This window comes from Xiphophorus couchianus, chromosome 14 (genome assembly GCF_001444195.1).
Source record: "Xiphophorus couchianus chromosome 14, X_couchianus-1.0, whole genome shotgun sequence".
Taxonomy (NCBI): Eukaryota; Metazoa; Chordata; class Actinopteri; order Cyprinodontiformes; family Poeciliidae; genus Xiphophorus; species Xiphophorus couchianus.
In genome coordinates, this window is record NC_040241.1 from 2,854,271 (window position 1) to 2,870,516 (window position 16,246).

Genomic DNA, 16,246 nt, shown 5'->3' on the forward strand with positions numbered 1-16,246 from the left:
TGTTTTACACTTTTTTGTTTAGTGCATATTTCCACATGTGTTATTCATAGTTATGATGAATCTACAATGTCAATAGTCATGAAAATAAAGGAAACTCATTGAATTAGAAAGGTGTGTCCAAACTTTTGGTCTGTACTGTATATATATATATATCTTCATATCTCCAATACAAATCTCAAAAGGCTCATTTACATGAGCCCTGGTTCGATTCCCAGTCTGTCCCAGCGGACGGACTGGGAATCGAACCAGTGGCCCACTGATTGCCAGGTGAACTCCCACTGCTGTCACCCAAAACATTTTGTCCCATAAAAGCTCTGATTTTGTTCTAGAGGGGAGAAAAAGTTAAATGAATACTTTAAAAAAAAATTTTTTTTTTTAAGATTTCAGTTATGTTATACTTTTGGTAAGAAGTAGTTGAAAAAAATTTAAATGTTGAAATATTTGGTAATTTGGCAGTAACTTGAACGTATAAAGGTTGATTCTTGCAGGTTTAGGTGCCCAGTTCTGAACAGAGGTGATGAGGTAACTGCTGGCATTTGGGTGGGAGAAACAAGGGAACTGCCTGGATGCCAAGTCCATGATAAACCTACCAATAAGCTGGAGCTAACGCTCTTTGGCAGTACTAACTCATCAAATTAATATCTTTATTTTCCCCTCCCAAAGTGTTTTATCAAAAGCTTTCTTGCCTTTTCTTTTTATTCTCTACACCTGTGATTTCAGCCACTGTGCAGACACCTGCCATCCACAGAAGTATTCTCATGAGTCTGAGGTAGTTGGACTCATCGATGGCGGTGATGAGAGATAACACAGGCTTGTGTTAATACATGGAACGTGAAAAACCACTTGGATCCCAAAGTGGTGACACTAAAGTGCTGGTTGGGGACTTGAACAGGTCCAAGAGCCTCCATGACCCCTGTTGACATTCAAGGGGTCACGACAGAAAAGGTATGAGTAACTGGAGGTCATGTGGGGGTGAGGGGGTGTGTACTTAGACAATAAATCAGACTTGGTTAAAAAATGCAAATATGATTTAAAAAGGAGGGTCAGAGCTATTTCTTGTTTCTGAACAGGCCCAGGCACCGGAACGTCTGCCAGAAGATGCTGAGGATGTTCTACGAGTCGGTGGTGGTCAGTGCCGCCATGTTTGTTGAGGCGGAACGGCCAGTTGTGTCGTAAGAGAGGAACTAGAATCTCTGGGTGTGGAGTTGGAGAGGAGAACGTTGTCCAGAGTTAGGACTGGACAAATAACAAACACTGAATGAGCTCAGTGGGAATATCTTTTTTCTTCTTTAAATGTTTTTCTTACCATCTTACATTTGTTAACGTTTAGTCAGGTGTTTGGTTTTGTAACCCTGAGAATTTTCCCGCATTTATGGATCTGATTCTTGTAGATTATTGTCACAACTGACCCCGCACCAAATCTGGCCTTAATGCAGCCAAGGAGGCGTGTGTATCGCCCTAATGTTGGTTCACACACACCTCACACATCCCATCGATTGTACTCAAAGCACTTTGCTTTGAGTAACATTTGGAGTCGTGTGCATTTACGGCTACAGTAGATTTGCTAGATTTGCAGACTGCATACCTAGATTTATATCTGTTATACATGGTGTAAAAATGATTGAATGAATTTAGCAGCTTCTTGTAAGTAATGGAATATAATTCATCTTTTTATGCAGCTGTCAAGAAATTCAAGCAGAGAAAGTTTAGCATTTTCCAACCGTTTCCAGGATAACTACCCTTCCCACTGGGAGCTGGAAATGCTTCTCTTCCCATTTCATATGTGCAAATAAAAAAAAAAAACTCTTTACACAAAGATGGCGTACAGTACTGGGTCCCTCTGGTTTCATGACATAAAAACAGCCAAGAGTAGGAAGAAATAATATAAGAATTGTTGGATTCTGGTCTGGGAACTCTTCAAAAAATGCTGAGGCACACTATGAACATCTACAAATGTTCATGGTGTGCCTCAGCTGGACATGGAAACCAGATTTGTTATAAAACAAAACACCGCAAGCTGGGGATAAATAAAGAATCTCTTTCAGTCTGCATCTCATACGGCTGTGGCTGAGTAGGAACAGCTGCATGCGTCAGAAGGATCTCCAAGGAAAGGTCCTGACTCAGAGTTCAGTGACTCCTTAGTGCAAAGCAACTGAATCTCAGGCATTTCCGTGAAAACAAGCAGCCGCTGAGTGAATCTGTTCAGAAACAACGGTCCATTTTCTTCTCCTGCTGCATCAGCATCGCAAAGCTTGGCCTTCTAATCTACAGTCACCTAAGATTACTTTTTGCAAAGTTTCGTAAAACTGGACTCAGAATCAGGTCTCCGTGTTAATGCCAATATGATTTCTTGCTTCAGAGGAAGAGCGCGCTGACAGTGGAGGAGTTTCAACAGTCTGGTTTGGTGGTCTGCGCGTTTTTCACCACCGTGACAGTACAGTTCTCTTGTTCCTCTGGCGGGACGTACAACTTGCGAAAAAGGCTCTGAGAAAAGGAAGAGGCACCCGAAAGAAGAAAGTGTTAGTCCAAATATACCAAAGGCTTCCTGAAATAGTGCTGTTAGCGGCAACGGTGTCAAAAACACAGAGACTAACGCTAGAATTAGTAACACTTCCCACGGTAGTGCAATACCTCCTTCCCCCCCTCGTCTTTTTACCTCATTGTTGTTTTCGATAACATCTTTGAAGAAGTTCGAAGGTACTGGAATTTTGGGGAAAATATGTTTCTTATACCTGTGCAGAAAGAACTTTGTTTCAAAGGGAAACATAGAGCCAACCATGATACCCAAGTATAACATTTCTTCAATTTTTCCACATTAAACTCACAAACTTCAATGTAGTTCATTGTTCATTGGGATTTTATGGAATGGGCCAACATATAGGTAAAAAAATAAAATAAATAAAGAAAGAAAAGCGTGGCGTGCATTAGTCCCCTACTCCAACATCTCCAGGTTCCTAATCATGCAGATTTAAGCAGTGAAGATGTTACACAGGACATATAGTTGACTGTATAATTGCACAATTTGACATTTTGAAAATAAATTAGATTTAAAAAAAAACAAAAAAAAACTTATTTGTCGCTAAAAGATTTTCCCGCTAGAATTGGGTGGGCTCGTTTTGGCCGTATCAAAATTGACGCCTTTCAGAAAACTGCTATGGAAACACTTTTTTGCCGTCGCACGAGTCACACTATCAACAACTGGACGTTTGCCACTGGCGCAAACCACACGCCAGAAGAAGACAACAGGATGTAGTGGGAGGAAGACGGCGCAGCATGTTTTTAAATGAATTACTGCGTGAACAAGCTGATTCACGTGTGATTTTAACTGCCTTGGTGGAAACACCGCAACTGCGGAATTGTGTGTGTGTGGGGGGGGGGGTTGACATTGGTGGAATTTTGACAAGGTTTTGTGCACATTTGTAATGCAAACGCAGCTGGTGCTGCCTGGAAATTGATTAGATAGCATGTCATGCCTTTAGCAGTTTATTTATTACTGAACATCCTTCCTGCCCACCGTCTACAACGACTCTTTGAGGGTTGAAATGAGGTACAACATTTAATTACCGTTTGGGATAAATATTTTTGAATTGAATTGAACGGAGATAAATTGAATTACTATATTGTAGATGTTTTTTTCAGAATAAGACAAAATGTCCAAGACTTGCATCTTTAGCAACAGTAAAAAAAAAAAAAAAAAAAAAAGGTTCTACAAATGCTAACTCAACACCCACATTATGCTTTACTTTGTGTTGGCCGGTCAGACAAAATCCCGCTGAAGTACATTGGAGCTAACGGTTGACATGTGACATTTTTAACAAGCCGATGGGTGTGATTAGTTTTGCGAGGCAATGTGACATAAAAAAAGTTTCAAAAAAAAGTCTTACCTCAGCAAACACGCAATGGAGATAGCTGCCAGAATAACTAGCAGGGCAAAGATGATGACGTACACCGAGAACGAACCCCGATCAGGACCTGAAAATAAATGCATCAGGATGATCGGTCAGCAAACATAATAAAGGGATATCTGATGATTATTGGCAAATTTTAAGTACATTTGATTTTACGAGAAGGTTTAAACACAACCTACAAAGATAAAGAGGCGAGTCGTGGCACTATCCTAACACCAAGCTCATTATAAAAGCTAATGATTTGAGTTTGCAGTGTAGGTTGCAGAGGTGATATAAATGACAGAAGATCCCTTCACAATAATAAAGAAAAACAAAATTATTAAAAGAGAAAGAAATACAACTGTACCAAAACACTTCTCATCAGTTGGAGGCGAGTCGCCAAATTTGCTCTTGGCTTGAATCTTCATGCAGTACCGACAGGAAGGGTCCCGCTCCAGCGTGTAGGAATGTCCGAATGCAGACAATGTTTTCTGCTAAAAGTAGACAAATAAACGTCAATTTGACCCAATGGCAGCATCGGATGAAGTCCCCGGGGCCTCCAACGTTCTTTAAAAAGGCTTATGATATCCAAACATATACCAGGTTTGATTTAGTCATAGTACTTCAACAGTTTGATGCAGTTTCATGGCAAGCTGTGCAACAGAAGCTGAGATATTAGTCCAAGAATCTCCAAGGATTTTATGGTAACTGATGAATCTAAGCATGGAATCCAAAAGAAGGAATTTCATGTTTTTTTTGGGGGGGTTTTTTTTTTTAGGAAGTTGTATGTATGTAGAGCATTGAAACAAACAACCCTAGAAACACTAAAAGAAGAACTCTTTAACACAGATGTCCTTGACCTTTCATCCATTGGACAACGAACCACTGAGAACAGTACTGATGGATTCATACTGACACTAAATGACTTAAAGTCAGCAGCTGGCCCTGGATTTTATTTACACGTATCAGACTAAAAGAGGCATTTTTCATTTATCAGATTTTCATTTTGAAAAAAATAAACGTGATACTACGTATCATTTCCATGTACACGGTATCACATACCGTGTACATGGAAATGCTAAGGTGCTACCTTCACATCTTACATCTGACCTTGAAAGACTTCAGGCCTTGACCATCAAATTAATCTTGAAATTATGACTCACATGTTCTATTTGTTTATATGTGGCTCTGTACTGTCCATGTTTTGTTCTTTTACGTTTCTTTTTTGAAATAAGGTTATTGGGGGTAAAAAGTGGAAGTGTGCCCAACATGGCTGTAAAGTCTACAAAACACCTTTGTGTCTTTTCTAAACCCTACCATAACACCAGGTCCCACTGTGAAACACACAAATGTACGTGTTTAATGTCTTACCTCTTTTCCATTTACGGTGTAATCTATTTCGAATGTCCATGAATCTAAACCTAGCATGTCTGGAGGAGTCCAGCTGATGGTGAAATTGCTCTTATTTTCTTTGACTGTCCATTCAAGGGCAGCTGGTTTTACTTTGCAGGCAAAAAAAAAAAAAAAACACAGGCAAGGGATTACTGACATAGTAAAGCTTTTCAGGTTTTTTTACAGAATTATTATTTTTTAAATCACACATTCTGGCACCATTAGAATATAATTGCCAAAACAGAGGGAACAAAATGGAACAACCAGTTTTACTAACCTTTTAATTCGTCCAAATGGAAGGTGTTCCGAACAACTTTGTTGTTCACTGTTGCATTAAACAGCATCTTAATGCTCATAATTGTCGTCGCATTCAAATCACACCCAGACTTCACACCACCAGTGTAACTGTACGATGAGCATTCTCGCAGCATCTCTGCCGAGCCTTCGTCAGAGCGCTGATCGTTCAATCTTAAAACAAAAGGTGGGGGAAATAAACGATTACTTTCACACATCAAAGAATGACAAAAATCACATAATATGAAATGAAATTGTACAAATGGTGAGAATAAAGTCACAGCATTCCCAGAATGAAGTCACAATATTACAAAAATAAAGTCAAAATAATATGAGTATGTAGTATAAAGTCGAAATAATACGAGGACAACTATACTTTATTATTGTATTTTTCTTGCAATATCAATTTCTTCTCTTATGACTCAATTCTCATAAAACTGTGACTTTACTCTCGTAATTATTTTTTTTTCTTTTTTGTTAGTATGGCTCCAATACTCTGTGGTGCCCTTATGGCTGCTGCACTAGATATTCCAAGAGAAACACACATGTGAGACTGTGATGTGAGAGAACGAGGGGACGTGTGAGCTAAAAGAAATGGCAAAGAAAAGAGCAGATGCAGCCAGAACTGTCTCATTCTCCAATCCAAAATGTTTAGGCTCTTCAAATCTGGCTAATTCAATCAGTGGCAAAAGTCTTACGATGGCAATTTACAACTCCTTTGTGAAGATTGGAAGAATCCCAGAATCTGACATGAGGGATGGGTTATATACGGAAAACATTTTAATCAGCGACACAACAAATCGCAGGAACTTCTTCAGAAGGAATGAGAAAGACTCCAAGCAGATGGGATGGATAACTCTGATCTCATGGAGCAACACCCCATCTCAATCGAACGCCAGATATAACTTCAAATGTATAAAGATGCACAGTAGAAAACGCCCTGGCACTAGAAACTAATGCAGTCTTTCTTATTTCTGCTTTTACAGATGCAGCCAATAGCCACAAATTTGCTTTGCAAACACCAGCCGGTACTGTCTGAAAGCTGCACTATGTACCTTTTATGAAAAAAATAAAATATACATTTTTTTTTTTACATACAGGTAAAAGCCAGTAAATTAGAATATTTTGAAAAACCTGATTTATTTCAGTAATTGCATTCAAAAGGTGTAACTTGTACATTATATTTATTCATTGCACACAGACTGATGCATTCAAATGTTTATTTCATTTAATTTTGATGATTTGAAGTGGCAACAAATGAAAATCCAAAATTCCGTGTGTCACAAAATTAGAATATTACTTAAGGCTAATACAAAAAAGGGATTATTTAGAAATGTTGGCCAACTGAAAAGTATGAAAATGAAAAATATGAGCATGTACAATACTCAATACTTGGTTGGAGCTCCTTTTGCCTCAATTACTGCATTAATGCGGCGTGGCATGGAGTCGATGAGTTTCTGGCACTGCTCAGGTGTTATGAGAGCCCAGGTTGCTCTGATAGTGGCCTTCAACTCTTCTGCGTTTTTGGGTCTGGCATTCTGCATCTTCCTTTTCACAATACCCCACAGATTTTCTATGGGGCTAAGGTCAGGGGAGTTGGCTGGCCAATTTAGAACAGAAATATCGTGGTCCGTAAACCAGGCACGGGTAGATTTTGCGCTGTGTGCAGGCGCCAAGTCCTGTTGGAACCTGAAATCTCCATCTCCATAGAGCAGGTCAGCAGCAGGAAGCATGAAGTGCTCTAAAACTTGCTGGTAGATGGCTGCGTTGACCCTGGATCTCAGGAAACAGAGTGGACCGACACCAGCAGATGACATGGCACCCCAAACCATCACTGATGGTGGAAACTTTACACTAGACTTCAGGCAACGTGGATCCTGTGCCTCTCCTGTCTTCCTCCAGACTCTGGGACCTCGATTTCCAAAGGAAATGCAAAATTTGCTTTCGTCAGAAAACATGACCCAGGTGAGACGCTTTTCGCGCTGTTTCTTGGTCAACAGTGGCTTGACACGAGGTATGCGGCAGTTGAAACCCATGTCTTTCAAGCGTCTCTTGGTGGTGGATCTTGAAGCACTGACTCCAGCAGCTGTCCACTCCTTGTGAATCTCCCCCACATTTTTGAATGGGTTTTTTTTCACCGTGCCCTAGTCAATCTTGACTAGGGCACGGTGATCCCTATCGCTTGTACACTTTTTCTGACCACAGTTTTTCCTTCCCTTTGCCTCTTTATTAATGTGTTTGGACACAGAGCTCTGAGAACAGCCAGCCTCTTCAGCAATAACCTTTTGTGTCTTTCCCTCCTTGTGCAATGTGTCGATGGTCGCCTTTTGGACAGCTGTCAAATCTGAAGTCTTCCCCATGTTTGTGTAGGCTTCAGAACTGGACTGAGAGACCATTTAAAGCCCTTTGCAGGTGTTTTGAGTTAATCAGCTGATTAGTTTGTGGCACCAGGTGTCTTCAAAATTTAACCCTTACACAATATTCTAATTTTGTGACACACGGAATTTTGGATTTTCATTTGTTGCCACTTCAAATCATCAAAATTAAATGAAATAAACATTTGAATGCATCAGTCTGTGTGCAATGAATAAATATGATGTACAAGTTACACCTTTTGAATGCAATTACTGAAATAAATCAAGTTTTTCAAAATATTCTAATTTACTGGCTTTTACCTGTATTTGTTGAAACTGTCACTGTGTTGTGACAGTGCAACATAAGACTGATAATCTGTGAAAAAAAAAATTAGAGCTCCTCTGTTTTCTCCCAGTGAAACAACCAATCAAAGCAGGTCGTGAATGCTAATGCTAGTTAGCATGGCCATCCGTGATGGTGGATAAACAGTTTTCCTGTAACAGTGAGTTGTTTCTTCGCCATTAGCACATTTACCAGGGCATTCACGACGTTGATTGACAGCGCTAAGACCCGCCTCCTCCCCCTAATTGGTTATCTTTGGTCAGGAGCGCTTCGTTTGTTCAGAAGACAATAGTAACTCAGGGAGGACTTCATCTTTTCACAGATTATCTGTCTCATGCTATACTGTCACAACATGCTGACAGTTTTAAGAGATATGTAAAAGTGATATTTGTTATTAATGTTACATACTGGAGCTTTAAGTAGCATGACGGCTGAGTGTTTCAGCTACTCAAGCTCCAATTTCTTTGGAATATTTTAGAATACATCAACAAATCGGCAAATTTCTCACAAAAAGTTTGGAGTTAACATTCCATAAAAATGTCTGCCAACGGATGACTATACGAGCACGGAACACACTTTTTAAACTCTAATAAATTTGACAACAGCCAATTGCACAAATTAAATAGAACAAACGAATCATACATGAATTCACATTGGCACAGACAGGAGAGGTGTGGCGCAGGATTCCTAAGAAGCTATTACGTCTGGGTTCCTGCTTCCCTGAGACAAAGCCCTCAATCATCACTGCAACCATAAAGTTTGTGACAACCAACAGTCATTCTGGCTCAACCAGCAGGACGACAGCAAGGTCACGTTCAACACAAGCTGCAGTCAACCTTGTCTTGCTAAAGACACCACAGGCCTACACAGGCGGTGTATTTACTCAACATTACTCCGACCGGAATGTGAAGAGCAATTAGAGGTAAGCAGCGTGTTTTCCTCAAAGTCTTATTCATTGAACTTGAGCAACACCCAGTGAGCTGCAACTTCTGCTTTTGATAAAAGCTTCTTTTAGATGAAAATCAACTCAAAGTATAATCAGCAATTAAAGGCCAGTATGAGCTTCTCATTGTATAACATGGCTGAACTAGTCAGGTGATCTGCTTTGGGTATTTTGTGGACATCAGCTGGGCTGACCACCCTTCGCGTGCGTTTCATGTTGAACTGTCCCACGAACAGCGTCAAAAACAGAATAAGTTTACATTAGGAAGAAGGATTTTTTTTTTTTTTTTTTAATTTGCTGAAAAGTTTATTTTTTAGAGATTCGAGCTTCTTGCATTCCATTAGGCCACACAACTGAGCTCTCCACCTGTAGATTTTGCAGCGGTAACTGCGCAGATGTGGACACTGTACAGAAACAACACTAGACCTACAGTAGGTGTCCAGGTGTCGCTCGACAGAAGCCTGTGCTTCTCGGTTGCCTTTTGTATTTGCATGGAGAGCGGACATCTGATCCTTCAGCACTGATTTGAATGCGAGGCGCAGACGCTGCTAAATGGAACCGGCAGGGAATTAAGGAGCCTGGCAAGCAAATGTAGAGGGTTGTGTCCCCCTTTAACTGCTCTGGGTGATAACGGTGCAGCTGTCGGCTCATAGAGGGACCAACATCTACAGCCGCATCGTAGAACCACCATTTGGAACAAAAGTCTTAAAAATGGGGGTCGTGTTAAATGTCCTCAACTTCAGAGGAAAGAAAAACACTGAGGTTATTTGGTGTGGGGAATCGAATCCTATTATCGGTTCAGAATCTATCATCCAATATGTTTGTTTTTCTGCATCAGTCCAAGACGTGGACTGTAACTGGGAACAGACGGACTCTCTGGCCTTCATGCTGCAGACGTCTGATTATTAATTTAGATGTTTCGGTCATATTGGAACCAGCTTTCAAATATCTAAAGCCGTTTGGTCAACCACTCACGTTTTCTTCAAAGATCTAAATTTAAGCATCTTTTTTTTCTTCTTTTTTTTATATGTAAATGACCTTGATCTCCTTTGACTTATTGCCAAACAGATTTTGCAACAATGACGGTGAATATTTGTGGGAAAGCAAACTCAGATGGAGCCTGTTTTTCTCCGTCTAGGTTAATAAAGGGGAACCATTCTAAATGCCATCCGCCCCAAACACAACCCCCACCTGATCAAGGCAGAAGATTAGCTCAGCTTTTTTTTTCCACATTAAAAGGAAGTCATCACTTGAGTTGATGCTATTTGATTAAAACACGCAGGAATTCTTTTGTGAAGTATAGAGCTCTTGAATTGGTGTGGATTGTGGCCTTTAGTTTACAGCACTGGTTGATATTTAGAACTGCTCTTTCAGTTCACTGTGACGGTTACATTTGCATATTTTTTTTTTCTTTATGTGTGCGTTTCCCAGCTGCAGGACTACTGGCCGCTGAAGCAGTTTTCTGGGGGTGGTTTTGTAGATTTGCATGATGCCAGAGGGGTAGCACACGCCTGTAATGTGGGATGGACCCCACACCCAACTGATGAGGGACAGCATGGTGTGTTTGGATGACTGGGTTCGGTTTGAAAAAATTAAATAAAAAATTCATACTCCTTCTTTCACTCAGATGTCAAAATCTGCATGAAGCTACCAGAAATTGTAAACTTTAAACTGCTTTATTCTGATATGATGGATTTATGGTGGTAAGAAAAATTTTACAGGTAGAAATCGCTTCCCCCTCTCCCTGCACAGAACTCCATTCGAGTATGGAGGGTGTATGATGCTGTGTAGCCGTTTCTCTTCTAAAGGCCCTGAAAACCTTGTCAGAGTGACTCACTGAAATCAACCTTTAGCTATAGATAACAATACTTTTTTATTTTTTATGTCAACTTTACTAGTAGAATATCCTTGTGTTCGCATGTGAAAACTCAAAATCTTACCAAGTATTTTTGGTGAGATTCTAGTACTAGTATTTTAGTACATTTGAAGAAATAATAATAATAATGATAATAATAATAATAATAAAAAGACTTGCAAGTAATGTTTCAGCAAGAAATAAGAGTTTGTTTTAGATCAATAATTAGTTAATATTGATGAAAATTAATTAGTTTCACAGGAAGATTATTTAATTTGCAATATGGGAAAAATGTCTTGTTATAATGATATATAAACTTGTAATCAGCTCCTATTTCCTGATGAAAAGTTACTTGTAAGTCAGTTTGGTCTTATTTCAAGTGTACAAAGACATTGGCATTAGAAACTAGACCAAAAATACTTGGAGATTTTGTGTTTTTGCTGTCCTGGGTTTTACTGAACAAAGCCAAGCTAGTAACCAGATTAGCCTTTGCTAAAGTTTATCATCTTACATTTTTGTAGAGGGGAGTTTGTGGAGGGGGGCTCAGTCTGGCTGTGATGCAGCCAAAACAGTTCGGTATGAATCAGGAAGTGTTGCAAGCCTACACTTTGCAAAATGTCTGATCAAAAAATATTCATTGCACACACAGACGTACTGATAGAAGAAACGCAGCTCTGGGGTTGTCCTGACAGGGGACCAGGAGCAGTGGCCTCGTTTGGCAGGTTTTATGTAGAAATCCAACGACTTCACCAGATCTGAGACACATTTTGACCAGATTGTTATAAACCAATGCATTTACCCTCTGTAGTAATTCGTTATGTTAAGTGCAAATGTCCTACCTGGATAAGATATATTCAAAAATGCTGGTTCACTTCGGTTACCGTGACAAACTGTTTCCAAACAGTAACTTAGAAGTCCTCCCTCCATGTACAGCGTGCCATCATCAAAAGATGTAGACTTGCCTTCGATAGGCTCCTATCAAAAGGGAGACAAACGCCTTAAACACAGCCGCAGACAGAAACAGGCGTCTATTCAGAAGGAATAATCCCAGTTGGATAAAATGTGGTCCACAGAAACAAAAAGCCGTGTTTCTAGCCACAGTCACTGGAGAGTTTGGCCAGTGGAAACACTCCAGACAGGTCAGGGGTAAAGATGTGGAAACGTTTAAAGCAGATTTAGCAGGTCAAGTAGTATCATTAGCTTTGAAAATCTCACAATGAAGTGTATGTTTATTATAGTTGTCCATTAGGCGATCCAAACGACTTGTGGGTGGAGCAAAGGTTCCCTTTCCAGTAGGACTACTCCTCCCTCTACACTCTTCCAAACACAAATCCCTAACACACCTCCATAGTGGAACTCGTCCAATGTCTGGTTGAATGGTTTACGGACAATAACCTGGTTTTAAAAAAACAAGAGGCTACTGTGGGCTAGTAGGAATACAACGATTTTGTTGGTCGCAAAGATACAAAGTGGAAAAGGTCGGTTCCATTAAGTTCCTGGGTCTTCACGTCAGCGAAGATTTGACATCTTCAAATCTTCGCTGATTTGAAGATGTCACTAACCCAGTGAAGAAGGTTTAGCAAAAACTCTTCATCCTGAGGTGACTCAAAAAGCCCAGTTGCACCATCTTACCCACTCGCTGCGTTTCCATCAACCATAAAATTGTGCAAAGTGGAATTACGAAAATAAATTTGCTTAAAGGAAACGTGACAATTTCAAAGAACTCACGTTTTTTTTTTGCTAAAAAAAAAGTTTTTACATTATGCAAGTCAAGTCAGTTTCCCTGTAGCAATAGCAACACACACAATAGCAATGGATTCAACAATTTCGAATGATAAAACTGTATGATGCTGTGGAGTCGACCGCGCTTTATCCAAAGAGGCCAAGATATACGAACATGAGCATTGCTGCTGTATGCAAACTGAGGTTTGTGATGCGAAAAAAGTGCTTCCATTGCAGTTTTGTTAGACATGCAAATTTTAATGCGGCCTAAAAACCACCTCATCTTGGTGCAAACATCTGTTTTCGAAAAACACGAACTTTTTCAAAGTTGCAGGGTTTCCATTAAGCAAATTTAATTCCGTAATTCTGGTCTGGGCAATTTTGCGGTCAATAGAAATTAATCTATTGATTGGCTTGGAATGGAAACTGAAGTATATATATATATATTTTAAAGTGTCTTTGTAAGCACTTTTATTGCTTTATCATTTTTATTTTTAATCTTAAATTGAATATAAAAACTGATTTTTGTGTCATTTCAGTCCAAGTTGACTTAAACAAAATGAGCCATTATTAATTAATTTTCTAAGCTACAGAGAAGTAATTGTTAGGGAAACACAGATAAGAAAATTTTGGCCAGTATTGATATCCGATATTAATACTGCTGTTCTGGCAGTATTTACCAATATCTTATTTGATCCAAATTTTTATGGGAGGACTTGATTAGTCATCAGAATAATTGATAGAATATTTGATTATTAACAATAATTGTTTCCAACAGTATTGGTAAAGCAATCTTTTTCTGCACTAAGCATAGAGCCAGGACTCCAATGACTGAAACATATTCTAGTATTAAAATAGCCTTGCACACAAACCAGCATAAAGATTTAAAGACAATTTTAGAAAAATATGAGTGTGTAGATGTGTGTGAAATAAAACTTATTGGGCAAAAAAAGCAAAAGCAAAAGCTGTCAAGACAAAACCACGCTTCATTTCAGATAAACCGGGCTGGTCGCATACAATCCCAATAAAGCACATTCAATTTTGCACAACCTTGAAAGAATTAATGGGTTTTAGACAATGGAAGGAACTGAGAAACGGGCCAAAGGTTAGAATACAATAGAACGACATTGTAAATAAAGAAAAAAAAAATGTTTTTTGATGTTCACATAATCTAACAATGGCATTTTCACTCTGCAGATATATTTACAGCTTTGTGTTTACATTGCAAGCACCACAACCCCTGATGTTCGCTTGTATCATTTAATGCATGGAACTGCAATTGTCACTTTAAAAAAAAAAAAAAAAAAGATGTTTTCTTGTAAACATTTTTTTTTTTTTTGCTGACTTACAAATACTCTTTCCTCTTTGTGGTTCTTTTCGATCTTTCCCTCATAGTGGCAGTTTGCCATGGAGTGCGGAGGCGGCTCCCAGGTGAGCTGTGGGGTGAACTCATTTATCCAGCGCAGGGACAAGTTGTGGGGAGGCAAAATCTGCCCTGAAAGGGAAAACGGACAAGAGACCCAAACGTGGTTATATAGGATTTATCCATTGTCTTCACAGCATTTTATTTTTCCTGATGAATTTTGGAAAAAACTTCCAGGAAGCTACATGTAAAAAAAAAATTCCCTCACAGACCTGGGAAGGAACATCCTGGTAAACATCGCGGCTAATTTTAGCCAATGATTGGGAGGTGAAAATAACAGAGGAAGAGCAACATTCCCACCTCACAGCTAACAGATGTCTGTCTCATACTCTATTTTAGTATTATTATCATTGTTATTATTTTTTAGGAAGTAAGATATTCTACTCCGAAGTAACCACTTCACCTTTTGAAAACCATGTAACGAGGTCTAAAACTTTTTTTGTGATAATTGTTGGTGTCAGTTCCCTTTAAGCACAATAAACCTGTGATTCATTTCCTATTTCCCCAAGTTCATCCGGGAATTAATGCCAGCACTGACATGACGTCACTACGGGGAAACAGAAAACTGAGAAAATCGTTGAAAGACTTAACAGAACAAGAATATAACGTCAGCAAACATTAGGCTCGCGCTACAGCGTATGTAAGAGTCTCTTACCTGTTGCGGGTTTGGCCGCAAGAGACAAACAAACAAAAGCGACGAACTCCAAGCACCGAAACATCCTGTTGAAACAGTTGAACGCGGTTTGTCTTTTTCTTATTTTCTCATTCCCTCCTCGTGCCGCTCAGTGTGAATAAAGACCTTCACTGTCTCACGACAGACTGACGCTAAACAAAACAAAGAGAGAGAGAGAGAGCAGCGCAAGTTCGCTTTCGCTTCCAACTTCTTTAAAGAGGGAGGCGAAAGAAGTTCTGGAGGCTGGAAGTTGGAGGTGGGCGGCGACGTTCTTTTTCTTTCTTTCTTTCTTTTTTTTAAGTAGAAATGCGAGCAGTCTGCGGGTCAGAATATCAGTGTGCATCCAGCTGATAATAAGTCACGAAGGCCTGGGCATGCACTGGCTCGAGCATTGCGGTATTTTAATCCATAATGGCGTAGTGTGTTGCTGTAGTGACCTTTGAGACTATGGTCCCACCTCTCTTCAGGTCATTGACTTCTGTAGTTCTGCAGTTCTGGGCCGATCCCTCACCTGTCTCATAATCATTAATAATTCAAGATGTGAGCCTCTGATCGTCATCTTGAGTTCCTTCCATTTCCTAATAATTGGATAGTTGTTGCCGTCTCACAAAGCTGTTTGCCTGTTGCCCTGTAGCCCATCCCAGTCATATGCAGGTCTATAATTGGTCCCTGGTGTCCTTGGACACCCCTTTGGTCTTGCCAATGGTGGATGGGTTTGAGTCTGACTGATTGATTGGACAGGAGTCTTTTGTACAGGTAAGGAGCTCAAACTGGTGCAGTTAACACAGGGAACCAGTAGAGGATTGGTGGGCTTTGTAAAAACATACTAATAGGTCTGTTAGAGCCAGAAGTCGATGCTGCCCCTCACTGCAGTCAGTAGGCTGATTATTATGGGTAGTTGTGGGCTGACAGTATCTGGTAAAATGGAGCACACAATTAAGAGAAACACAGCAAGTAGTCATATGTTCACCCTAACTCTTGACCTCAGCCTTAACTGAGGTTAAATGTAAAAAAGTCAACTACAAATTTTGGAAGCAAATATTGACAGTTCAATACATTTCCAAATTATTGTATTGTCTTTGTTCTAATGTGTATTTTTGTTACTGTGGCTCAGCTAATTAGAGCTCAGTGTGTTCTGGTCTTTGGATGATTGTGTTGTGATTAAACTTAATACCTTAATACCTACAGAACTTAATGCCTTAAGTTCTGTAGGTATTTATGTATTTAGTTTGGATCTTTGTGTTTATTATTGTTTGAAAGGTAGCTATGCTAGTCCTTTGTCTTTAGTTTCTTAGGTTAATCTTGTGTTCTGTTCTTTGTGTGTTTGGATTTGTTTCTCTTCGATCACTGTTAGTCTCGC

At 39.6% G+C, this 16,246-nt stretch overlaps 1 protein-coding gene across 1 annotated transcript; it reads right to left on the reverse strand.

Annotated features, from left to right (window-relative positions):
• Positions 1-377: 377 nt before the first annotated feature.
• Positions 378-15,071, reverse strand: il13ra1 (interleukin 13 receptor, alpha 1). The gene is made up of 10 exons (XM_028038871.1): positions 14,869-15,071; positions 14,140-14,285; positions 11,908-12,043; positions 11,724-11,823; positions 5,557-5,747; positions 5,259-5,389; positions 4,255-4,381; positions 3,885-3,972; positions 2,657-2,732; positions 378-2,484 (listed from the first exon to the last, which is right to left on the reverse strand). The coding sequence occupies exons 1-10, from the start codon at positions 14,930-14,932 to the stop codon at positions 2,389-2,391; spliced, it is 1,155 nt and encodes a 384-aa protein (XP_027894672.1). The 5' UTR covers positions 14,933-15,071; the 3' UTR covers positions 378-2,388.
• Between the last annotated feature and the right edge of the window lie 1,175 nt (positions 15,072-16,246).

Bases quoted from the DNA above. Each gene is read 5' to 3' on its own strand.
- il13ra1 (XM_028038871.1), bottom strand. From the start codon at position 14,932: ATGTTTCGGTGCTTGGAGTTCGTCGCTTTTGTTTGTTTGTCTCTTGCG. The intron at 5,748-11,723 runs GTACGTCTGTGT...TTTTGTTTTAAG, and splicing joins GAGCTGCGTTTCTTCTATCA to ATTGAACGATCAGCGCTCTG. The intron at 4,382-5,258 runs GTAAGACATTAA...GTCTACTTTTAG, and splicing joins ACACCGTAAATGGAAAAGAG to CAGAAAACATTGTCTGCATT.